A 26530-nucleotide genomic window follows, 5' to 3' on the forward strand; every position below is an offset into this window, starting at 1 on the left:
ACCTCTTCATTTCACTTGCCTTGTCCAAAATAAATCTCACTTGGGGAAAAAAGACCCCCATCTGGACAATTAAAATTCATTCATTTATTCATCTTGTCCACACATTTGGCCTTTAAGGGAAAACGACCCCTATCTGGACACATAAAACTTGCCAAAACTTTGTCAACTTGTCCAAGGGAAAAACACACCTAACTGGGACAAGGTTATTTTGTCCACATGCATCGTCATTTTCCATCCCTGGGGAAATTTGAACCCCATCTGCAAAATTTGGGATGACATACTTAGTCAATTTTTTCTTCCAGTGGAAAAACGTGGTCCATCGAGACACATAGTGGGGAAAATCATGTCCCATCGGGACAATGTTCTTTTATGACTTTATTTCATGTTTTCCATCAAGACAACTCATTTTTAGGCCTTAATTTCATGTTTTCCATTGGGACAACAGTGATTGCATCAGGACTAGGACTATTTTAACTAGGGGAAAAGAAGGGTCCATCGGGACAATGTGCAAATTAACCAAATTTCACCTCTTAGGAGCAAGAAAATGACTCTTAAAGGGTCTATAGACATTCTAGCACAAAAATAACCCTAATTTGCAACACTTAGACACATTTAAAACCTGTTGCAAACCCTAGACTTAGAAAAAACTTAGGATCACATTAACAATTTTGACATTTTTGAAACATTTGATCTTATTCCAAAATTATAAAACCCTAATTGCACCTTAGGCATGATCACTTCAAAATTGAGACTTGGGCATTGAAAGCTCAAAATTTTGTCGTTTGACCACCAAAACCCTAGACTAACACGACATGGAAAGCAAGAAAGAGGGGGTCCCCGTTTGCAATGGGGTGATGTGTGAAAAGGTCACAACAGGACCAAATATCTCAATCACATTGAACATGACCTACAAAATGAAGACAAACCTCTCTGATACAACTAATCTATGGCCTAGGGTTGAATCTTGATGAACAACTCTATAGATGAGAATCTAGATGAAATTGTAGGCAGAAGCTTATGAGACAAAATAGTAAATGACACAAAAGATATATAGAATCAAAACAATAAATGTATTATTATTAGATTGTTATCTCTATACATTGCATACCCTTGAGAAAGGTGTATGACTATTATCTTCTAATCTACCTATTGGTCTACTTATTGTATTATATGCTTCTCCAATGTTAGAAATGTGTACATATATAGATTGCAAAGATTTCATTGTTGTGAAGGTTAAGAGTTGCTAGCAAGTCAAATTGTCTCCTAAGGAAGTGGAATTGTCTCCTATATCTGAGTCTTTATGTACCAATGGTTGTAAAGTGTAACTGTTCATCGATTGTTTCCTGGTGTGCTAATATATGTCTGGCACACTTCAAGCCTCAAAATGCAAATTGGGTTGTGACATCAACTACAATATCTATATCCTGTAGTTGATGCTCAAAACAGCACAAGTTGCAATGAGAATTGGAATTTCCAATGTGAACTAGAGATGTATTGGAACTTGTTGAGGCCATGTTGGAAACCACAGAATGTCTGGTGAAAGTACAATTACTAAAAAAGTTTTTATCTCTATGCAAAGTTATCTACAGCACTACCAAAGCATGCATGACATTTGTTGGAGTGTGTGAGATGGTCTTTGTGTTCTTAATAGAATCTAGGAGGTTCTCTAATGTACTGCAAGCCATTGAAGTGTTTCACTAGTTACTGTAAGCCATGAGAATGGTTGTGATGTTACTACAGGCACACTATTGATGAATCCTCTTGAATCGACAAGAAAGATCAGAACCGGAGGAGATGATGCCTTTCAATTACAAGGATAAATAATATTTGTTTCAAAACCACGTTTATATACTAGGTTTTATGCATTATCAGGGTTGCATAAACTGAAATTACTACATACATAAAATATCCAAAGTCCATGAGTGGAATCTGCTCTGTTTCTTAGGGCACCCAAGGGTATTCAATGATAATAGAAGTAGATAATTATCATTTATTCGTATGCTAGCATGGATAATGCAGTTGCATTACTTATTGGTTGTCTGACATCAAAGGCGCTCCAAACTGAGCTAATATTCTTGTGAACTGATATCACAATGCATATAGATCAGAAGACTGGATCAGTTTAACCATATTTCGGTTTCAACAGTTTGCAAAATCCCCCTTCATTTTTTTTTCTTTTTGTGGACAGTTTGCAGGTTTATTCCATTTTATTTGTAGGTTTATATGATGCCAAGTTTCGATGACATTTTCATCCATGCATTCAATAATGCTATAGAATGACAAACTGAACTAAATCTGATTTCTTTATGAAAAATCAGAATATACCCCTTCTTTGCAAAGTAATCAAAAATCAGAAAATACATAGAGTAATGTATTTCCTTTCTGACCACAACTGTGAGTTAATGCAACATGAAATACAATTATACTTGCTCAGTAGCTAAGCCATGTCCAAGGGACTGGAATATTCCATACACAGAACCAAACTTGAGCAGAAATAAGGCCTCATTAATCCATAAGCAGGTCTGAGCAACTCTTTCCCAGCAACGTTTCAATGTACAGTAATGACAAGCAAACATATAGAACAGAAATCGTGATGCATGGGACTGAAAGTGCTAAGCTTGAATGTATTCGCAGCTCAATACAATCTCCAATTTGCACCATATAAGAGTTACCATGCAATCAAGAATGCCCAAAGAAACCTCACACCACTTTCCAGTCCTCATGTATCATACATAGCACCCTTTAATCTCCAGACTCTTGTGGCAAGCTGCAGCAACAGTAAGAAGCAATAAGCAATGTATGCCAGCGCCAAGTTTAGGGATTGCTCCATGCCCAACTCAACCAAACACCCAAGTTGACCTTGCTTTCACAATGATGCATGCCAATAAGGAATATAAGCCCTACATCCAGCACTCTTGAATCATAATAAGATTCGCCCGGCAATGAATATTCTCCATGGCATCATAGTTTAAATGTTCTTAATCCCCTTCAATGTCCACCACATGAAGTCTAATATTGGCATCCAAGCTCCAAGCTCCTTAAAAATCATTGAAACCACAAAAATTTATCTTCAAAGAAAACCTCAAAAATTTCGAACTGTAATCTTTAGACAGTCAGTGAGAAATCTGTGTATCTCTCCAACAGCCAGCCAGGGTAGAATCGTGCACAACCAAAACTAGCAATCCCTTAGGTTTTTTTCTTAGGGTTTCAGATCTAAGAAAGCTCTCCAAATTTCAAAGGAAGCGAAATAATCCAAGCATGTGAAAATGAGCCTCAAAATTTACTTTTATATTAACCCAGGTAAAGGCTTTTCAAGTTGCCGCACTTTTTAATATTTCATTTAGTCCTAGGAAATAAAGGCTTTATTAATCTCCTTACAATATTTCACTTAAATCATTTAGAGCTCTATTAAATTAATTAAATAACATTACTTCAAAAAAACACTTTATTGGATAATATTAATTAATTAATTAATTAATCTCCTTTAACCTAACTTTAGTCTACAGAAATTAAATAGGTTAATTAGTCATTCCAGACTAATTCTCAATGATTTCAAATAGAGAATCCATATTATATCACTTTCCCACTAATAGGAGAACAGGCCAAATAATGAGAGCTTACTTCAAAATTGCATGTTGATTGAGCATTTGGAACTGATAAATATGACAGAAAAAATAATTATATTTATTATGATTTTTGTTCTTATGAATGTTGATTACTTGCAAGTAAGATCTCTTCTTTGTGTAAATGACAAATCTATATTTCTAGGTAGGTTTTATGTAGCATTATTAGATGTAGAAGTTGGATCAAAGCAGAAATAAATCGCAAAAAACTACATTTACAATCATTAATACCTTTTCATGTATCAAGATGATTTTGAGAAGTAAATAAGTCGAGATTATTGAATTCAGAAATCAAAATTTGTAAAAGGGGGAATATATTCCAAAAATCTAGAATTGTAGAACTTTCTTGGACTGGTTGTCTTTGTGTGTGTATTTCTAAAATTTTAACTGTTGTACTGCACATTGCAAATTGAGTGGAATATGGATTTGTAGACAAATAAATTTTTAATTTAAAGAAAGGAAAGACAAAAAGATATCTAGATTGCATCAGACCATGTCATTATGTATGAAAAATTTAAGATTCAACAGGTGTCGAACCAAACCAAGCAGGAATTTGACTGTAGTTAGAGATAGTTTCTAGACAATCAATTCATTCTTGAAACTCGTTGCTTTTTCAAATTTTCAAGAATCATAATATTACATGAGAATGAACAAACCTTTTGAACACGACCAGATATTCCAACTAAACGGCTTTTGATTTGTCTGACTCTTTCAAGCTTGAGAGTACTAACTTCGGCTTTTGATTTGTCTGACTCTTTCAAGCTTGAGAGTACTAACTTTAGATGTCAACTCATCCATTGTTGGATATGCCTCTTCTTCCAGAATTCCAGTCTGAAAGATAAAAGTTAAAAGTATAGGCATAAAGATATGGTGAATCCAAAATCATTTCATAAACAATAATCTGGCAGTTCAATGCTACAATAGAGTAAATTTCTATCTAATACAAGAACCAAATTCATCAAAAACAAATACATATAAATCAAATTATATTCAGGTTTATGTGAGACAACTAAGATACATATAAATCAAATTTTTACTGAGGTTTATGTAGGACAACTAAGATACATATAAATCAAATTACACTGAAGTTTATGTAGGAATACTAAGAAAATCTAATTCAACAGCCTTTTGATTAGGTGGTAGCATCATTTTCATTACTCTGAAGGACTTCCAGTCCCAAGTTAGAAATCCTTTAAATTCATCCTACTCAATAGAGCTTGTTTTTTCAATAAACATGAAGTTAAGGAAGGGAATAAAGAGCTAGAAGCCCAAGAGTTGAAGTAAATCAATGTAAAATAAGCTAAGCATTAAATAAATAAAAAATGATTTTTTTTGTAAATGTACAATTATAAAATTTTGAACTTGTTCATAGATAATCATGTATCAATTTAGAGTTTGAAATATATAAAATGTATCAGTTGGTTCAAAATAAAAGAAATATTAAAGATAGATTTAAAATGACAAAATTCAAAGTTATTTGAAAACATTTAACCACGAGAATTTTTTTAGAATCCTAGTTAGATGCACCTCAAAATGATGTTCACACTAAATAAGAAGTCATTTTAAAATATTTTTCAACAATATTTTATTAGAATCTTTGTTAGATGAATCTCAAATGATGTTTACATGATTGTTGTTAGTCATGTCCTAATAAATAAAGTTTGTTGTTGAGAAGTTTTCATAGAGTAGTTTTGTAGTTTACATACTTAGCAACTGAAAAATGGTTTCAAAGACCTTTGTATTCAATGCAAACGAATTTCTTGAATCCCATTAAATAATCTTGGATCATATATCTTTATTATCATTTTTTGTCCAATAATGGTGTAGATATTACTTCCCATGCTTTGAGAATTCACTAGTTCAATATGGTATTGAAGCATGGTAAAAGAAAATGAAAGGAGGTTGATTTTACCTATACTTTTATTTAAGTGCCAAAAGAAGAAGAAGGTGGTGGAAGTTATTTTTTGTAAGCCATTTTAAATGCATTTGAAGCAAAGTATATACTATTTGAACAAATTCATTAATGTATCCAATAAAGAAAAAGAATTGATTTACATTTTTTATTTTTGGGTGTTCAATGCTAGAAGTTATTTTTTTAAGTCATTTTAAATGCATTTGAAGAAAAGTATATACTATTTGAACAAATTCATTAATGTATACAATAAAGAAAAAGAGTTGAATTACATATTTATTTTTTGGGTGTTACAATCCCTGCTAATGTATGCCCTTGAAGTGGATAATATGGCAGATCGTGGAAATAAATATTTTTGTTAGTGGATCAAACCTATTGTATTCATATTTTTTGGGTCAAAAATCTTGGACAAGATATTGCATTCTATTCCTCTAGCTCTTCACTATCCAAATGGTGGATCACATAGTGTGAACCAAAACGTTTATACTAAACAAATCACGGTTAAATCCAAAAACCACTCATGCCTAGCATAACATGAAGTTAAAATAAGTACATAAAAAGAGGGTTAATGTGCACATGCTCTAGGATCATTTGTTAATGAAGGTAAAGAATCTATTTTCTAAGTTCTACAACATTTTGGGGACAATGACAGGGGATGCATATAGAGGATGGCAATCTAAGGGACTTCTTTTATAATGTCGAGGGGACGATGATACATATATATATATATATATATATATATATATATATATATATATATATATATATATATATATATATATATATATATATATATATATATATATATATATATATATATATGAATTTTTTAAAATATGTATACTAGAGAGAGATATGTCAACAACTCATAACAACAATATCAATATATAAATAAATTATGACAGCAAACTATAACAACACAATAAACTTCAATAGGAATAAAGTAGTTTAACAATAATATAAACTATTAAACAAAAAATATATATTATGATAGTGATAAAATTAGTTGTCTGAGTTCTCTATTTTGGTCTCTACTCTTGAATCCACTCATTGTAATCAGATTTCTTATATGACAAGAGATCTCAATAAGTAGTGGGGATTTGGGAGTGGAGACTCTAAAGGTTTTGAGGGGCAGTAATGATAAGTTGCACAAGGTGTTTTATGTAAGAAAAACCCAATGATAGAGGGGGCACAGGGGAACATTTCATTCCCTTGTGGGAGGGACGTGGGGATTTGGGGCCTAGGCCCTCAAAAAAAAGATTGGATAATTGAAAAGATGAAACAAAAATTCAAAAAATGACAAAATGTCTTGCAGTTGTGGGGGAGGCCTAGTCATCCCCTCGGACATCCTCGGCCATCCAAGAGACAACTAAGCATCCCTTCCCATTTTTGAGATGTTTCATATGTTTCTAATAATTTGGCAAGTTGAGGGATGTCCCCAAACATCCTACCATTCAAGGACGTGTCTTTTGAACACCACTGAATACTAAGGAGGTGGGCAGTGGTTGAATCAGTATAAACTAAAACTTAATCAAATTTAATCTTTTTACTAAACATTCATTCCATCCAACACATGTATGAAAATAAATAATTGAAACCACAAAAACAACCACACAAGAACACCAAGATTGTTATGTGAAAAACCCAAACTAAGAAAAACCACGGTGAGAACTATCTCACTATATGATAAACTGGTTATAATGTTCAGGCTAGAGGCCAAGGAACTAACTACTCTTGAGATGACTTGCAGAGCTAAGACACACAACCTTAGGGTAAGATACAAAAAGGGACTTGCAAACACTAAAGATCACTTCTTCAAGGCAAGATACAATACATCTGATAAAGATACACCAATAGAGTTAAACTGTAAGGAACCACATCTATTAAAATATTGATCACAATTCACAATTCAAAACATATCAGAAACTATCTTCATCACTACTTTATAACACTTTTCAGACCACTATACTACTTCACATTTACATCACACAACACACATAATTTCTCTATCTCTCTCCACAATGATTCCACCCTTTATATACAAACCACAACCTCAAGGACACCAATTAGGTCGCCCTAATTAGGTGTAATGTCTAATACCACACAGTGCACTAGAAACAAACTCCAATGCAAGTCCAGAAGGAAAAATAACATCTGTGAGGCTTCACACCAAGTTGTCACACCTTCTAGTCCATATTAAATCATCACCCATACATCCACATGCAGCCCACAAACCAAAATCTTATAGGTCAAGTGCAAAAGATAAAATTGTCAAAGCTCACTGCCACAACTTTACACAATCTTCAATGCGGGCCATGAAGAGTGCTTGTGGATGCCCTAAATAGCATCAACAGGTACCAATAACATTGAATAACAGAACTACGTCACCAAAGTACTAGCAAGTATGGGAATGCAACACATTCCTATTCACTACCATCATAACAGTCACACTTGACGAAAACCAACTACAGATCCAGGTAACCAACACCAAAGCTCCATAAATATCAAGATACACTATTTTAAGCCTTTTGGAACAAACACAAGTAGATTCCACACATTTGCATGGTCACAATGCAACTTCATTGTTACTGCACAATACTAGACCACATTCGGACCAAAGTCTAAACTAACTCATCTGGATTGAAACAAGTTTAACATTAATGACAACAAAATCTCATATTTGCAACAATCTCCCCCTTTGTTATTGATGGCAACACTTGTGCCAACTTCAAAATCACTTCCCCTTTGACATCAAAGACAAAGAGTGTCTTCTTACAACAAAACTAAACAACCTATATACAAATCCCCTATCTACAACAGTTCCTCAAAACTAAAGACCAAAAATAGTTGAATCACACACTCATCTGCATATGTACATGGTCAAAATGTCTTATTTAGAATCAATCAAGCACCTTGTTAAGCAGGTTGCCCACTTTGCTTAGTCAGGGGCATGATACTCTAATGCATGAACTTTTGTTGAGCCCAAGCAATACTCCAATCAGCTCCAACTGAGACCAAAAGATTACGTTGACTCTCCATCTTCAATAGAAGATCTGTTGCCTCTTCACAACTTCTTGGTACCTTTATTGTCTTGCTGAATTCCTAAGAGTCTTTAAAGATTTTCACCATAGTGGTGAGATGCACATCTATAATGTCTCTCAATTGGTAGAAGTCCTTCTCGATCCGTTCTTTCTAAATTGTCAGTAAATTGAGCTTTATATACAGGTTATCTAATTGAAATGTCCCTTGACCATCACCATCTTCTTTAAAGTTTATTGACTTAGATACTTCTACAATCTGTTTCTCAAAAATATTTATCCGATCCTAAACACCTTGATTTGAGTCAGGCCACTTGTGTCAAAATTGATATACCTCTACCACATTATCTACAATTTTCTCAAAACTAGTTATGCTCTCTTGTAGTCACTTGTGTGCATCTGCGCACTTATTCACTAGATCATTTAGCCACTTCTCTACCATCTTATTCTCAAAAGTTGCTTCCAAGTTAGAAGCATAGTCTTTTAGTTCACTTAGCATAGCCTACAACTACTCCTCTTGACTCTGAGACTCATTAGCCTTCACTTTCAGAAGTTTCTCATGGAGAAACTTCACTATATTATTTATTAGTTCTATACAGTCCACCTTAGAAACAATGTATTTCTTCCTAGTTGTATGGTGGAGAACATCACCCAAATGTAGCATATGAAGGGTTGATAACTTGTCTAAATCCAGCTTACCTTGTGTCACTGGAACCCACAACACTTCTGATGTAACAACAAGTTCAAACTTCATCTGCAACTATAATAGCTCCATTTTATAATCTATGGATAGTCAGGAAGATTCTCCAACATACATTCTTCTAATTATATTCTCCTTCTCCTTTACTGGACTCACCTTCTTCAGACTATTTTTCATCTCTTCTTTCTTCTCCTCGGATATATTTGTTTTTTCTTCTATCTTCTCTCCTTCAATCTTCTCTTCCTCTTTCCTTTCCTTCTTCGGATCCACTTTCTCCTTCTCTTCTTTGATAACATTCAAGATCTCCTCTACAATCTCCATCATGTTTTTCTCTATATTTAACTGATCATTCGGAACAATATCTACTTTCTACTCTTCTCCTTTATCTTCTGGAATAGCCATACTACTTGATTTTGTCAGACCACTTTCAATGTTTGTCTTCTATGAAACAGAAGATAAAGTAACCTTCAATACTTACATAGTCTGCATTGTTCCATCCTCTATTCGCTTTGCTATCCTTTTAACGTCTTCTGGATCACCTCCCATGATTAGATCGACTCTTTCTTTTGTCTGGAATCTTGTATTTAAAACCTAATTTATCCTAACCCTTTCTTATTTTGACAACAGATTGATAACCATATCAAGTGCTTGAGTCCTTATGTTTTTCTCCTTTATTGTTGCATCCTTCCTCTTCTTTGTTAATACCTCCAAAAGCTCCATAGGTAACTTTCCTCAATGCCATCAATAACTTTGTTATAGATAATCACATATTTAATTATTTCATTTTCCACGGTCTCCTTATTTGTCGGAGGTGCACCCAGATACATCCCTTTAGAGGCCTCCAATGAATCATATTGACATATTGCATTTACTAGATTATCAAGATCTAAAGGCTGATAATTTGGACCATCTTCAATGTTTTGTTCCTTTGTCTCCTTAGGTTTTATAGGAACTTTCTTTTTTACTTATTTTCAATTCTTGCTAGGGGTCATGTTAACGTGCGTTTTGTGACCATGCGCAACACAGAATAAAGATTTCCAACGATCAATTTACTCTCTCTTGATCAAAGTTCAATTGTATGCTAAGATTGCAATAAGTTCAAAAAATTGACTCCAAGGATCCGATTATGCAATGGATGTGACTCAGTTGGCTTGATGTGATATGTTAGTAATCCAAGGGGACTTACATTTGGATCGCTCTTTCACTTCTTTGTTGTGGCTAGAACTTCATCATCGGATATAGCAATTCCATAATGCTTCTACTTTGAATGAACTGAACTGGAATGGACTGAAATTAAATGGAAAAGGGTTAGAAGGATCTAAATCTACTCCTAACGGTAGTGATACCAATAGATAATGCTCTAATGGATGAATTCCAAATAAACCAAGTTTAGCTTTGCCAAGATTAACTACAACTCCCCAAGAACTGGTGCAATCTTCCAAGGATGTTGAAGGATTTTCACATCAAAAAAGTGCATTTGAATACCCAAAACAAAGCAATCTAAATGACTATCCACAATCAAACTTAGCACAAATTTAGTGGCTCAAGCTAACTTTACATTGCAACTTATAATCAACAAGATGCAAAAAGTATGAACCATGGAAATTCATCAAACACCATTACATTCTCCATTGAAATCAAAGCACTACTCTACTTCTGCTCTAAGTGAGGAAGGTGAAACCATGCAAGTTTTTGAAAAATAACTTAAGTGGACACCATTAAAGAACAATGTTTCACTGTTATTATCTCAAAAACTTATCACAACAATTTCATACCAATCTCCCCCTTTTACAAATGAAGGAGTCACCCCCTGGTAAGGAAAATTGGGACAAATTCCTAGGGTGCAGTTGTGCATTCAAATCTTCCTAAATTTGAGCGATGTCCACAAGGAAACTATCTTGACAGCAAGAAATATGAAACTATTTCCCATCCATTGAGAAAACTTCTTTTTGATTTTTGAATTTTTCACTTTTTTTTTGATTTTTTGACATATAAGAGATCTAACATATCTTTGATTTGGCATTTGAAAGTTCATGCTAGTTCTAGCCAATTTGAATTTTTGCACTTGTTAAAATGAACGATTTGATGTTCAGACCCTCCTAGCGCCAATTTTGTTGATGTGAACTTTGTGACCATGCACAACACATAATAAATATTTCCAACGGTCACTTTACTTTCTCTTGATCAAAGTTCAATTGTATGCTAAGATTGCAATAAGTTCAAACAATTGACTCCAAGGTTCCAATTATGTAATGGATGTGACTCAGTCGGCTTGATGTGATATGCTAATAATCCAAGGGGACTTACATTTGGATCGTTCTTTTTGTTTTGGTTGGAACTTCATCATCAGATATAGCAATTATGTGATGCTTCTACTTCAAATGAACTAAACTGGAATGGACTAAAATTAAAGGGGAAAGGGTTAGAAGGATCTAAATCTACTCCTAAGGGCAGTGATACCAATAGATAATGCTCTAATGGATGAATTCCAAATCATCCAAGTTCTGCTTTGCCAAGATTAACTAAAACTCCACAAGAACTGGTACAATCTTCCAAGGATGTTGAAGGATTTTCACATCGAGAAAGTGCATTTGAATACACAAAACAACACAATCCAGATGACTATCCACAATTGAACTTAGCACAAATTTAGTGGCTCAAGCTAACTTTACACTACAACTTATAATCAACAAGATGTAAAAAGTATGAACCATGAAAATTCATCAAACACCATTACATTCTCCATTGAAATCAAAGCACTACTCTACTTCTACCCTAAGTGAGGGAGGTGAAACCATGCAAGTTTTTGATAAATAACTTAAGTGGACACCATCAAATAACAATATTTCATTGTTATTATCTCAAAAACGTATCGCAACAATTTCATACCAATCTCCCCCTTTACAAATGAAGGGGTCACTCCCTTATATAGGACTTTAGCCTTGATTACATGCAAACCCTAATTAGGGTTTGACCCAAAAGATTCCACACACATGATGCAACAAGGTGGAAATAAACATTAATAACCCATCATGCCCATTATCTATTAATTACATTATGCCAAAAATGGCATCCACTGTGCATTAAATGCACCATCATCTCCTAAATACGATAGTTACATGCCAAAGATACTCCACCACCTCACCATGCATTGAATCAACCACCACTTGGTCAAATGCTCACCAACAGTAAATGTACCATCATACTGCCATGCATTCAATAGATTCTCGATGTGCAAGTGGACCCCATCACAATAGGAACTTCTATAATTTTATGAGTTGTACTTCATTAATATAGAATATTCTCTCTGCATGTTGCCAACTCATCCTTTACTAGAATCTTTCCATTCTGGGCCCACAAAAGACATTTTGGAAGATTTCCTACCTTGGAAGAAATTTAACAAATTTATCCGCTCTTCAGGAATCCTACACATTTGGAATTCTTGGAGAGAGAAAATTCTTGAAGAGAGAACTTTGTCCTTAAGGAAAAATTTTGTGCACACTTCATCTTAAAGGAATATTTTCCTGACCACTAACCATTTACCATGCTTAAGGAATTTTGTCTTGTTCTCAGTTCTGGAGAGAGAAAATCTTCTTACTTAGCCAATTTTCCTTGTGCCTAGAAAATTTTCACCTTGGGCACATTTCTTCAAAATTTCTTCAATCCTTAGCCAAATTTCACATTTTCCAAGAATTTTGTCCTGAAGGAAGGAACTTCCAACACTTAGTCAATTTTTCACTTTCCTAGAATTTTGTCCCGAAGGAAGGAATTTCCAACATTCAGTCAATTTTTCACTTTTCTGGAAAATTGTCTTGAATGAAGGAATTTCCAACACTTAGTCAATTTTCACTTTCCAAGAATTTCTTCATCTTGGGTGTAATTTTCTCCTTGGGAAGAATATTTTTGATCAATTCATCATATTTCCTATTTTTTAGGAATTTTTTTCATTTGGAGCTCTAATATTTAGGAGAGAGAAAATTCTCTCCCTTGATCAATTTTTTTTCTTTCATCTTGAAATTTCTTCATCCTTTGGTGAATTTCCATGCCTGCGAGAGGAATTTTGATTTTCTTCGTTGACTGGGATTTCCATGCTCCTCTTCCAATACCAATTTCATCATGTGGAGGAATTTTGACTTAGAGGAAGAATCCTCCACTACTTGCTTCCAGCACTCCTACTCCACCTTGGGCATCATTTTGACCTTTGGGAGGAATTTTGTTCTGGAAGAGAAAATCCTTCCTTACCTAGCTTTGGTGCCCTCCACCTTGACATGGGTGCCATTTTGATGAAAGAATGTTTGATGCATCAAAAAATTTCTTCCTGAACCCTCGTTAGCGCTTTGACCCTTGACTTGGGCACTAAAATGACCACATGGAGGAATTTTTCCTTGGAAGGAAAATTCCTTCCTTACCTTGGTTTAGCGCCCCCTGCCTAGACATGGGCACTGATTGCATGCTCTGGAGGAATTTGGGTGTGCAGGAAAATTCCTCCACACCCCCTATTTGGTGCTCTCTTCCTATACTTGGGTGCTGAAAACACATGGTAAAGGAAATTTTGTCATGGAAGAAAATTTCTCCATGACCTCTCTTTGGTGCCCATGCTCTTTTGGGATGTACTCTCTGCCATGGTTAAGATTTTATTGCCTTAGGAAATTTCTCTCCCGACTTAACCAATTTTCACTCACTTTCCAAATTTGGATGCCAATTTGGGATTGAAGTGATTTTCTCTGTCTTGGAAGTTTTTTCAAGCTTTTCCACTTCTAGAATGAATCCAAAAAGTCATTTTGATCAACTATCTGCTTTTTCAACTTTCTGGATTTAGCCATGGATTTTCAAGAATGTTTAGTCTTCAATGTCGAGACCCTCTACCTGTGATAGACCTGCCAAAAATTAACTTACTAAAAATAGTAAGTACTTCAAATGTCAAAATTAGGGCAAATCGGGATGAGATGACACTTACTAAAAATATAAATTGCTAAAAATAGTAAGTTTGATTTTTGGCAAAATAAAGAGAATTCGGGAGGTAGTGAAATTCCCTAAAAAATAAGAACTTTCTAAAAATAGAAAGTTGCTCAAAATTAGCTCAAAATTCACTGGTAGCTTCGTTGAAGGGTCCTGACTCCAATGCAATGTTCAATTTTTTAAAACCCTAAGGAAAAGACCTCAAATCTAAGTCTGAAGGGCAAAACCCTAAAATGGACCGAACGAGTTCCAGACTTAGCCAAATTTGCTCAAACAACTTGCAGACAATCAAATTCACCCCAAAAAACTTGCAAACTAGGGAAATCGAAGAGACTGCCATGAAAAGACCCAAAGAAGACCAAAACCAGAAGACCACAAGGACATAAAAAGTAGGGGTCCCCATTTGCAATGGGGCGATGTGTGAAAATGATGCAACAGGTCACTTCCAAAGTGACCAATGATCTCTTCCTTCTAACCAAAGGCATTGTGTCCTCTTACTCTTCTTCTTCTTCCAATTCGTTGACCTTAGTCCCCTTGGACCTTGTCTGGTTATAAAATTGCTCCTTCTGTACTTCTTCATCCGAGCTGCTACTTTCTATTTCTTCTATCTCAGGCTGCAAATCATCTTTGTTCCTTGTAGCCTTTTGTTTTTGCCTTAGTGCCTTCTTCTCACTTCTAATTGACCTAGTCGAGGTTCTGGAGGAACCTATCTTGACCAGAGGAGAGGTAGACACAAACCTAGTCCTCCTTTGCCCCTGTCTAGAAGACCCCTCAACAAGAGTCACACCAAATGCTTCTACTACTAGAGGCAAGCTAATCTCCTTGTACAAATTCTCCATCCTCTTATCATGTCCTTTATCTATTTTCTCTTTCCTCCACTTAGATTCTGTTGGCATTTTTGATGATGATGTTGTGATTGTCATTGATGGACACACACTTGCTTTGAGATCACTTTTTGTATATATGAGTTATGCTCAATCGATATTTTTTCCAACCGGTATTATGTATTATAGTCTTTAGACTATCGGTGTTTTGCAGAAAGTGTTTATCGATCTCAAGCGGTATGAAGAACCAAGCGATATGAAGACTCAAGCGGTTCGAGGATCCCAAAGCGGTACGAAGGAACAAAGTGGTTGTTATCATTTTTCCCACTCTTCATTTTGACAAACCGGTAATTGGTAAAATGTGTAAACTGGTAATCGGTAAATTTATGAACCGGTATTACTCTGTGATGAGTTACCAACCGATATTTTTGTGATGAGTTATCATCCACTGACACTTTGGTGGTGATTCTGTGTCGTGTTACCAAATGTGTCCAGATGCACTAAACCTAGGAACTTGCAATGTAATCCTATTGGACCGACATGAAATCATATTCCTTTATAAGGACATCATGTCTAGGGTTTCAGAGGTTGTTAGGGTTTTTAGGTGGTTGATGAGGTTTTTGTATGTGCAATCACAGAAGAAGATTAGGTCTATGTGAATAAACAAAGTGTGGAGATTTTGAAGACTGAAGTAATGCTGGAATGCATTAACAATGAGCTAACAAGGATCTAACCAAGCATATTGTGCTAGTATTTAGATCACTCACTTATTGATTACTCACATCTTCGACAAGTCTGAAACCCTTAACTGGGTAAGCCTAGCAAAGCCTTTGTAAATCCTCTAACAAGGTGGTACACAACTATGGATCTGAAATCCTCTCACAAGGTAGTCTTTAATTGGACTTATCTCCTAACAGAGATTGAGATTCCTATCAGGATCTATTCTGGTGAAGAACATTGTATGACCTTAACCGGTCTGGTTACTATTCTACAGATAGTTACTTGTGAGTTTCATCTCACCATGGTTTTTCCCATTTGGGTTTCCACGTCAAAATCTCTTGTGTTATGGTGATTGTGCTCCCGTGGGTGAATGTCTTATTTGTTGTTTGGTTTGCATTTGTCTTAACCGGTTTGTTAGTAAAACTGTTATACTAGTTTACTGCTAAACTGTTTAAGTGTTTGAGTTTAGTAATTATTGGTATACTAATTCACTCCCCCTCTTAGTATTCATCAATTGGTATCAGAGCCAACCTTTCTATAAGTTTAACCACTTGGAAGGAGATATGGGGGAATACATTGTGAGGGAACTTACTCATCATCTCACTCAGACTGAGAAAGCCTTTGATGAACTCAAAGTCAAATATAAAGCCTCTCTAGCAAAGAGAAGAGAGCATGCTGAGAAACTGATGGAGCTTACTGAAAATAGTTCTTCTGATGAAGCAGACATGGAAGCCCTAGTTGAAGAAGTTGAAAAACTGAATGAATCTAATGTTAACTTAAGAAGGGAATTGGAAGGACTGACTATTAGAATGTGTCAAGAGCTTGAGAACCGGAGGAAAGCTGAAGATCTGGTAAAATACAAAGATCATGAGATCTCCAAGCTGAAGCAAGAAATCAGTGCACTTATTGCTCATCTCCAAGAGAGTAAAGTGGAAAAAGAAGAAATGCAAGGTAAACTAAACATGGCTATTTCTGAGAATGCAACCTTGAAGGAATCCAATGCTGCTATTTCCAAAGAACTCACTGAGTCAAAGGAAATACTTGCCAAATTCAATAAGAGCACTGTTAAGCTAGAACAAAAGTTTGAATCATCAAAACCGGTAAAGAATACCACTGGACTTGGTTTTTCTAGTTATGAGGAAGGTGAGAGCTTTGGAACAAAAGATGGAGCATCAAAGAAGCAACTGACACCAAAGGATAAAGGTAAGCAAAAGTTCAAACCTATTTGCTTTAATTATCTCAAGGAAGGACACACTACCAATGTATGCAGAAGTAAGGCTTACAATAATTTTCCCTACTTTCTAAACAATAAGCCTAGATCCAATAGATTCAATGGTAGCTGTTATGCATGCAACAAGTTTGGGCATAGAGCATTTGAATGCAGGTCTGTTATACACAACACTGGAAGATATCCTCAAAGGAGTCAAGGAGTTTTTCCTGAATCCTTTGTGAACCAGAATCCAAACCGGTATAGTGCCTATGACCATCAGTCAGGTGGTGGTGGCTATCAAGTGACAACCGATTGGAGAGCAACCTGTTTGATTTGCCATTGTAGCGGTCACTCTGCTGCAACATGCAGGAGGAAGAATGGTAGAATGAACAATGGACCATGGAGAACACCTAGAGTGGTATGCTATCATTGCAACAAACTAGGACACCCTGCCAGAACCTGTAGAATGAGAAAGAACATATCAGATGATATACCGGTCACTCCAGAAGGAAAGATTGATGTTGAAACTGTTCAAGCAGATATGAAGACAACATGGAAGAAGAAACCTGAAGAACTGTCACAAGAAGAACCGGTTTCTGCACCTAGTGTGGAAGTCACTGAATCGACAAACTAAGCTTTAGAAAAGCTTAGGGGGAGAAAATCGGTGAAATGTTTTGAACCCCTAGTTTATATCAGTAAAAGACCTTAACCGGTATGTGATACCTATCAATTAGTAGAAGACCGAAAATGGTAAAAGGAAAATTAGGGTTTACGCCCTAATGGTGGAGCATTTATTATGGTAGGTGAAGAATTCGTTTAAAAGGGATTTTCAAGTCATTTTCACTTATCAATTTGCGAGCGAAGAAATTCTCGAGTGCAGAGTGACCAAAGGCGATTTGTTTTACGATTCAGAGAGATTTCAAAAACTTTGAAAGAAGAATCCGAAGATAATATCAATCAATTAGGTGAAGAATACAAAGCGGTAATCCAGCAACCGAAGTAGTGTGTGGCGAAGCTGAAGTTGCAAACCCTAAATTGCGGATTTTTGAAGGTATTTATCAGAATTCTTGTTTATCCGTTTATCATGGCTTCTGCATTGCACTCCAGTTCTAGTGCACCTGTTGATACAATAGATTTCATCCAACGGAAGGCGAAATACAATGCCCTATCCCAAATACCCGTTGGTGTTATAGTTGAGGAAGGTATTTCAGATTATATTGATTGCAAAATAGAAGACCTAGGATCTCTAGTGATCCATTCTCAGTTAAGTTTTTCCTACGAGAATGACAAGAAGATCAAATCGGAATACAACATCCTGGAAAGAAAGAAACTTCACAATGTGGTCTATTTTCTTGAAGAATTTACAGAAGATCACATCCGCATCATTCTAAGCAGAGTGCATGGTGACAAAATGTATCTTGAGCGGACACATGGCATCACACCATAAGCGATTCATGCCATCACCGGTTTCTGTAACGTTGGAGAAGTGCCAGCCCTAAGGAAAGTCATTAAGATGGAAATGACCAAGCTCACCGATTCTATGAGCGACCAATGGGGAATGACCGTCAATACCATCAAGGACATTCTGGTCAAGTATGCTTGTATGGTGATAGGTTACCAAACGTTCTATGCTAGTAGAATTAACTCTGTCTCTGCTGCAGTGGTAAATGCCGCCTATAGGATGATCATGGAAGATGCCTCGTTTAATTTATGCACCTGTATGCAAAGGCAACTTCTGGTGAACCTAAAGTCTATTAAACAAGACAATGCCTTAAGATTTAAATTTGGACAACTGTTGGTAGGATTGTTTTTATACTTTCAAGGCTATTTTCCGGGAGTCGGTGATATACAATGGTTTGCTAACGAACCGGTTACCAAGCAAATCAGAGAAAGTCTTCAAGCGGTAGGAACCGGTTATCCTGAAGTCCTGAACAAATACTTTGATGAGTTCAGATGCAAGATGAGCCAGAGGATGAGAATATCTAGCGATATTGTCAAGAAGTATGAAGAGGGCATTTGCTTTATCATCAGAGTAGATGAGTGCATAATGGAGGTGGTTGAGCCTAGAAAGGAAGAAGTGGAGCCTATGGGATATGAGGTGATGTATGACATGATTGATGGGTATGCCTCTACCCTACTTGCCTAGCCTCTTGATCCAAAGAAGAAGAGAACCGAAACCTGCTTGGAGAGGGTAACACCAGTTGAAGAACCTTTAGTGAAGAAAGGAAAGGCAGTGCCATTGGTATCGGCACCGATTACTTCAACAAGTCCTAAAGTGACCAAGCGGTCATCGGCAAAGAAGAAACCAGAAGTTGCACCTGCCAAGGTCTTTGAAAGAAAGCAGAAAACCAAGAACACCTCACCAGATTCTGAGGATACAGAACCTGAGGTACAACCTAAAAAGACTAGACAAACGAGGAAGAAGACAAAGACAACCAACAATGAACCGATATCATCAGCACCGGTAAATATAGACATTTCCTCTTACAAACCATTGACACATTGTCAAAGAACTATCAAGAATATTAGGAGAAAAGTGCTAAGTGATTTAATAGATCATTTTGATGATTTTAATGACAATGAAAAGGATGAAGTTGAATAGGAAATTATTCAATATTTATGTATTAATGACCGGTCGCCATCAGAAATTAGATTTGTGACACCAGATTCTTTATATAATTCTTTAGATAACAAATGACGCATTGCCATAGAAAAGGAACATGAAATAAGAGAAGAGGAAACGGGAAGAGGAGGAGAAGAAAAAGGAAGAGGAGAAGAGGAAACATGAAGAGGAGAAGAAGAAAGAAGAAGAAAAGTAGAAGGAAGAAGAAAGGAAGAAGGATGAAGAGAAGAAAAAGAAAGAAGCAGAGGAACAAAAGAAGGAAGAAGAGGAAAAGCAAAGAGCCAAAGAGAAGGAGGAAGTGGCAAAGAGCACACAAGTGGAGACCCCAAAGGCAACCAGTGGTCAAGCTAAATCAACTGACATCACCAATCCCATTGACCTCCAATCTGTGAATGAATCGGAGCTGCTACAAAGCATTAAGCTTGCCCAAGAGCGTCTGGAAGCGCTAAGGAGGAAGAAGGAGCAAGATGTTATTCAAACTGCAGTGGAAACTCTTACCAGTTTGATTCCTGGTACCAACCTCCCCAGTACCGATTCCTCTCTGGCCCAACTGAAACTTTTATGCACAGTTGTTGAGGACCAGGTGCAATGTCTAGAAGATGTTGCTGAAGCCAATGCACAAAAGAAGCATCAAAAGGCACTGAACACTGCCTTAGTGAAGAAATTAAATGAGCTCCGATCGGAACTTTAGAAAGCGCAGAAAGACATAAGAGATGCTATGGATGAGGGGAAATTACTGCTCAGTAAGATAAGCCAACCCCCCATCTATTATGTGATGATGTGCTTGCACAAAAAGACAAACTGCAATATGATTTGCAGGCATATATAAGCACCTTCAAGATGCCCTATGATTCCTTCACCACATATGGGAAAACCATTCACCGGTTTCAACTCCAGACTGCCAGAATAGAGTTGGAGATCAACAACCGAACCCGAGATTTGTAGGAACTTTAGTTTGTTCTACTACCTCGACTGCAAATACTTTAGAAGTTCTATCTCAATCTGGATGCCTTAACGGTCACTCAAGAGATGAGTACCTTGGACGCCATGGAGGAACAAGTATCCCAGATGCAAATGGAAAGTGAGGTTGCTACCTCATTGCTTGAGTCATGGTCCTTATCCATGAAGATCTTCATGTAGGATTTTAAATCGGTTTTTGATAAGTTTCACTCATTATTGTCATAAACATTTATTATATTAATGATAATGAGAGACAAGGGTTATTCTACAAAACTTTGTCATTGTTGGCAAAGGGGGAGTAGTATTTTGTATTTAAAATTTTGGTGAATGCCATGTATGCTTTCATGTTATCTCTTTAAGGGCCTAGTATACATTGTATTTTCTGCAAAAGGGATAGTGTATATGTTGGCATTATGTGAACCGGTATGAGGACATAATGACATTGTATGTTGTCATTGATGTCAATATGTTGAAGAGGTGAGAATCGGCATATGGAAGAACCGGTATAACACTGTGAACCGGCATGTGTGCCAAAGTGAAGCGGTGTGCTTGTTCAAAGATGAACTGACATATGGTTATGGGAACCAACACATGGAAGCGTTGTATGACTACCGGTTGGTAGTCTCAACTTCAGGGTTTCCGGTTGAAGTGCTTCAAGCCTGTGTGGCTCAACCCATGACTTTGTGTGATGGGTTAGCATGATAACAAAGAACAGATCGTGTTGCCACGTAAGCCTTGTGCGCGTGAAGGATCTTGCATGAAGAAGATTGTTCCTATCTACCTCGGGAATGTGAGAAGTATGTAAAACGATGATAACGTGTGATGGGTTATCAGCTGCCATGAAATCGGTGGAAAACGAACGATGGAGATTAATGTAGTGTACTCAACGGTCAGGATTGAACCGTTTGAATTCCTTAACCTAATAGGTTTAGGGTTTAGGGTTTATGCTACTGACCTAACTGTTTTTCCTATAAGGTCGATGTTGTGACTCTTTCTAGGGTTGTTGGCAAAAGTTGTGTGTGAGTATCCAAGAGAAGGGATACGTGATTCTTGCCAGACCAAAAGGAGAGAAGTGATACCTGCAGAGTGTAAGTGCAGAAGGTGAAGAGGAGCTTAAGCAGATCTGCATTGGCATTGAGTGCTGTTACCAGATTATTGTAATACTTGTTGATATCTAACCACCTCAACAGTTGGAAAATCCCTTAACAGGGTAGCCTTAACCGGCTTGTTGTAAATCCTTTAACAGGGTAATTCAAAGCTATTGAGTTAGAAATCCTTTAGCTATTGAGTTCTTGAAATCCTCTAACAAGGTAACCTTTAACAGGGTTTAACCCTTAACCAGGTATTGTAACCATCCCTTAACTGGGTGATCTCTAACAAGATCGGTTCCTAGAAGAACCTATTGTAATGTCTCTAACCGGACAAGGCTTCTAACAGAGCGAACTTATAATGAGTTCAAAAATAGCTTGTGGGTATTCATCCCCACCGTGGTTTTTCCTAGTTGGGTTTCCACGTGAAAAATATGTGTGTTATGTGTGATGCTTTTATCTTGTGATGCTTTGCTATTGTCTGTCAAGCATATGATGGTTCTGTGTTTTATGCCTGTCAATAAAACATGTTGAACTAGCTGTTATTATGATCTGATGATAGATTACATGTTTATGCATAAGGGTGAAATGGTAGTGTAATCTTGAGTTGAGTGAAAAGCTAAGTGAGTAACCGGTTAATGCTTGTCTCAGTCATTCTTAGCTTTACCGGTTGCACTCTGTTTCAAACCGGTGTCACTGTTTGCCAGTCATTTGAAGTGTCTACTGTCAGACCGGTTTAGGACTATATTTTTGTCTGGACTGATTCACCCCCCCCCCTCTCAGTACCAGGTTAGTACTATTAGTTCATCATTGAGTTATCAGTATATGCTTAGGGGGAGTAATTTTGATTATGGCATATTTTTGTTGTAAAACACTTAGATGTCAAAATTTTTCCTAAGTGTTGCTATCAATGTCAAAAAGGGAGATTGTTGGCATTTTTGATGATGATGTTGTGATTGTCATTGATGGACACACACTTGCTTTGAGATCACTTTTTGTATATATGAGTTATGCTCAATCGGTATTTGTTCCAACCGTAATTATGTATTATAGTCTTTAGACTATCAGTGTTTTGCAGAAAGTGTTTACCAATCTCAAGCGGTATGAAGACCCAAGCGGTATGAAGACTCAAGTGGTTCAAGGATCCCAAAGCGGTACGAAGGAACAAAGCGGTTGTTATCATTTTTCCCACTCTTCATTTTGACAAACTGGTAATTGGTAAAATGTGTAAACCGGTAATTGGTAAATGTATGAACCGGTATTACTCTGTGATGAGCTACCAATCGGTATTTTTGTGATGAGTTATCATCCACCGACACTTTGGCAGTGATTTTGTGTCGTGTTACCAAATGTTTCCAGATGCACTGAACCTAGGAACTTGCAATGTAATCCTATTGGACTGACATGAAATCAGATTCCTTTATAAAGACATCATGTCTAGGGTTTCAAAGGTTGTTAGGGTTTTTAGGTGGTTGATGAAGTTTTTGTATGTGCGATCACAGAAGAAGATTAGGTCTGTGCAAAGAAACAAAGTGTGGAGATTTTGAAGACTGAAGTAATGTTGGAATGCATTAACAATGATCTATCAAGGATCTAACCAAGCATATTGTGCTAGTATTTAGATCACTCACTTGTTGATTACTCACATCTTCGACAAGTCTAAAACCCTTAACCGGGTAGGCCTGGCAAAGCCTTTGTAAATCCTCTAACAAGGTGGTTCACAACTGTGGATCTGAAATCCTCTCGCAAGGTAGTCTTTAATCGGACTTATCTCCTAACAGAGATTGAGATTCCTAACAGGATTTGTTTAGGTGAAGAACATTGTATGACCTTAACCAGTCTGGTTACTATTTTACAGATAGTTACTTGTGAGTTTCATCTCACCATGGTTTTTCCCATTTGGGTTTCCATGTCAAAATCTCTTGTGTTATGGTGATTGTGCTCCCGTGGGTGAATGTCTTATTTGTTGTTTGGTTTGCATTTGTCTTAATCAGTTTGTTAGTAAAACTGTTATACCGGTTTACTACTAAACTATTTAAGTGTTTGAGTTCAGTAATTATTGGTATACTAATTCACCATCCCCTCTTAGTATTCATCAGATTCAATGTCTACAACTATGCCAAATTTGGGCTTATTTGGGTCTGCTAGCAACTGTATGATTGTATCAATATGTCTCTCGATCATAAGTGCAACCTAGCTCATCATATGCATTCAAATAAATTATTGTGTAAAGGATTTACCTTAAGGCGCTCCTCCATCTTGTGCAAGAAAGGTCATAAAACCCGCTCAACCACATTGTGCACACATGCACCTTAAACCTTCTTACACAAGGGTCACCTTCATATTCACTCTCATCATGGATTTGGGAAAGGTTACCTTCTAAGTGAACTATGCAAGAGGGACCTTAAGATGCACTTAAGGGAGTGAGAGTTAAGTCAAGGGGCATGTAAGTCAGACCTTAAGTGAGGGTCTCAAACTTGAGACAACAAACAATCAGGCCTATAGTATTAAAGATCAGACCTAGGGCAGAGGACATCTGACCTTATCTTAATATATAGTGCATTTTATTACCCACCAAACACAAAATAAAATGTCCAAAGACACTCTATCTTCTCTTGAACAAAATCACCACATATGCTAAGATTGTGAGAAGATCATACGACGATTCCAAGGTTTCTTTTGTCAGGTCTTGACGTGTGGTTAAGCTCAATGGGAATTGTGATATGCTGGTAATACACAAAGAGACTTACACTTGGCTCATTCAATTCACAATGAAGCTCTAAACAATGAAGTTCTATCGTTTGGGTCCTGGATCATGGACTTCAAGAAAATTGAAAAGGATATAAGAGTTTAGAAGTTCTTATCTATTCCTAAGAATTCAAGAGACAGTATTGACTTGGTGAAACCAATAACCACGCTTTGCTTCACCACACTAGGACAACTACACAAAGTGGGTGTGATCTTCAAGGGGCGTGCTTATTATTTTCACATCGTGAATAACTAACATCAAATTGAACAATATTTATCTAGACAAAAGTTAAGCATCCACAAAGTAAGCTCAGACTAACTTTACACAATGAACAAAAATAATTTGTTCATCAAAAGTATGAGCGGAAGATTCACCATAAATCAATACTTATTAGATCTTGCATTCATCTAACATACATGAAATAAAATCTAAACTATGATGTGGGATAAGAACCATGCAAACTCTAAAACAAGAGAAGTAATCACCATCAATTTAAACAATGCATTACTTATTACTTTGGTAGTCATAAACAACAATTAACTCAAATCAACATGTTTTGCAACATGCTCCCATGTTTTATAAATGAGGGGCGAGCTCAATTTATAGGGTCCTCAATTACAATTCAATGACCTAAATAGATTTCGAATCAACGATTGAGATTACAAAATAAAAACCCTAATTAGGGTTTGTTACAATTAACTATCTCTCGACCAATGAGAAAAATTCAATTTTGGGGACACTTGTCCTTATACTAAATATAAACCAAGAATAAAATAGAAACTTGTTGCATTGTGGTTTGTGCCTTCTAGAAGCTTCCATGGATAAGTCAAGTTCATTGAACTTGGAAATGTTGACTTGGAACAATCTGATTGGTTGAAAGATGACAAGGCGCCACCTCAACGTTTTGGATGTCTTCCTTGGTCACTTTGTTTTCCTTCCATGTGCTTGCCTTAGAATATATTTCCTTGCTGATGACTTTGTCCTTTGCGGTTGCTTCTTCCTAGCTTTGATCTGAGATTCCTTTCGATATTTTAATCTCTTTTTCTTGCCTACATTTGAATCTTTGAGGTTTGGAAGTCTTCACTTGGAGCAGATGTCTAGACTTGAAGTTATTTAAAATTTTCTTTCCCAATTGCTTTAAAATTCCTCCTGCCTGAACTAGACTGGTGTTGTTCCTCCAATGTCTCTAATTTGTGTCAAGAAATTATTTAAGTATGAAAATTTGTTTGGAATACTTTTCTTGTCACTATCTGATTCTGATTGGGAGCTTGTCTTCAATTCTTCAGGAGATGAAATCCCTGAATAAGTTGCCCTGATTGCCTCAATAGGTCTGGGATTGTAGATGAAATCCCCCAAGAAGTCTGAAGTTTTTTTTCCTATATTTTCACCAAGTCTAATGAGTTTCCTTTCTTGATGCCTTAAAATTATTTCAAGTGCCTTGAATTTGGAGAATAATTCCTTTGTGCTTTCGCCACAATGGAGGAAATTGAAATTTTCTCTGTGAAGTATTTCCCATACTTAGCCAGATTTTGGCTATTCAATTTCATTTTGTAACACCTTCATGTGAACCTTTCAACTTTAGCCAAGATTTTGGCCATCTCTATACTCAGACGAACTTTGCCTATGGATTTGCCTTCAATTCTGAATTTGGCTTGTGTCAAGTACGACAGACTCCATCCTTGGACAAGGATTTTATTCATTTCCTCTTTACTTATCCTTTTTATTCTTCTTCATTCTTCATATTTCCTTTCCAACACTTAGTCAAAAATTGACTCTTTTGCTGTGGAAAACTCCACACAGCCATTTTTTTTGTATCCTCTTGGCAAATTCCAACACTTGGGTCAAACTTAGGAAATTCCCTTCCTTTCTTGCCTCAAAAAAAATCCACCTATTTCCTTCGAAAATATGCCTTCCTTGAACTTGGGAGAGAGAGAACTCTTTAATTTTCAAACTTGAGAAAGAATGAGAATGAAGATGACAAGCTGAAATTGATATAAGTTTGAGAAGTTCAATCCTTTATAGCATCTTTACATTCTTGGTAGATTCATCAAACCTAGTCCTCTTCTCATCCTCCTTGAAATGGCAACTTAATTCCCTCAAAAGACTTTCAAAGAAAGTTTTTAA

At 36.4% G+C, this 26530-nt stretch overlaps 1 protein-coding gene across 1 annotated transcript in view; it reads right to left on the reverse strand.

The window, feature by feature from the left end:
- LOC131049284 (magnesium transporter MRS2-3) overlaps positions 1–26530 on the reverse strand; it is a 152364-nt gene that overhangs the window by 100114 nt on the left and 25720 nt on the right. Inside the window, exons 4-5 of the mRNA XM_059212619.1 lie at positions 4397–4454; positions 4280–4353 (exon numbers count right to left, since the gene is read on the reverse strand). Of these exons, the coding sequence (XP_059068602.1) occupies positions 4280–4353; positions 4397–4454 (132 nt within the window). The remainder of the gene's footprint in view (positions 1–4279; positions 4354–4396; positions 4455–26530) is intronic.

This window comes from Cryptomeria japonica, chromosome 10 (genome assembly GCF_030272615.1).
Source record: "Cryptomeria japonica chromosome 10, Sugi_1.0, whole genome shotgun sequence".
In the NCBI taxonomy this organism is placed as follows: domain Eukaryota; kingdom Viridiplantae; phylum Streptophyta; class Pinopsida; order Cupressales; family Cupressaceae; genus Cryptomeria; species Cryptomeria japonica.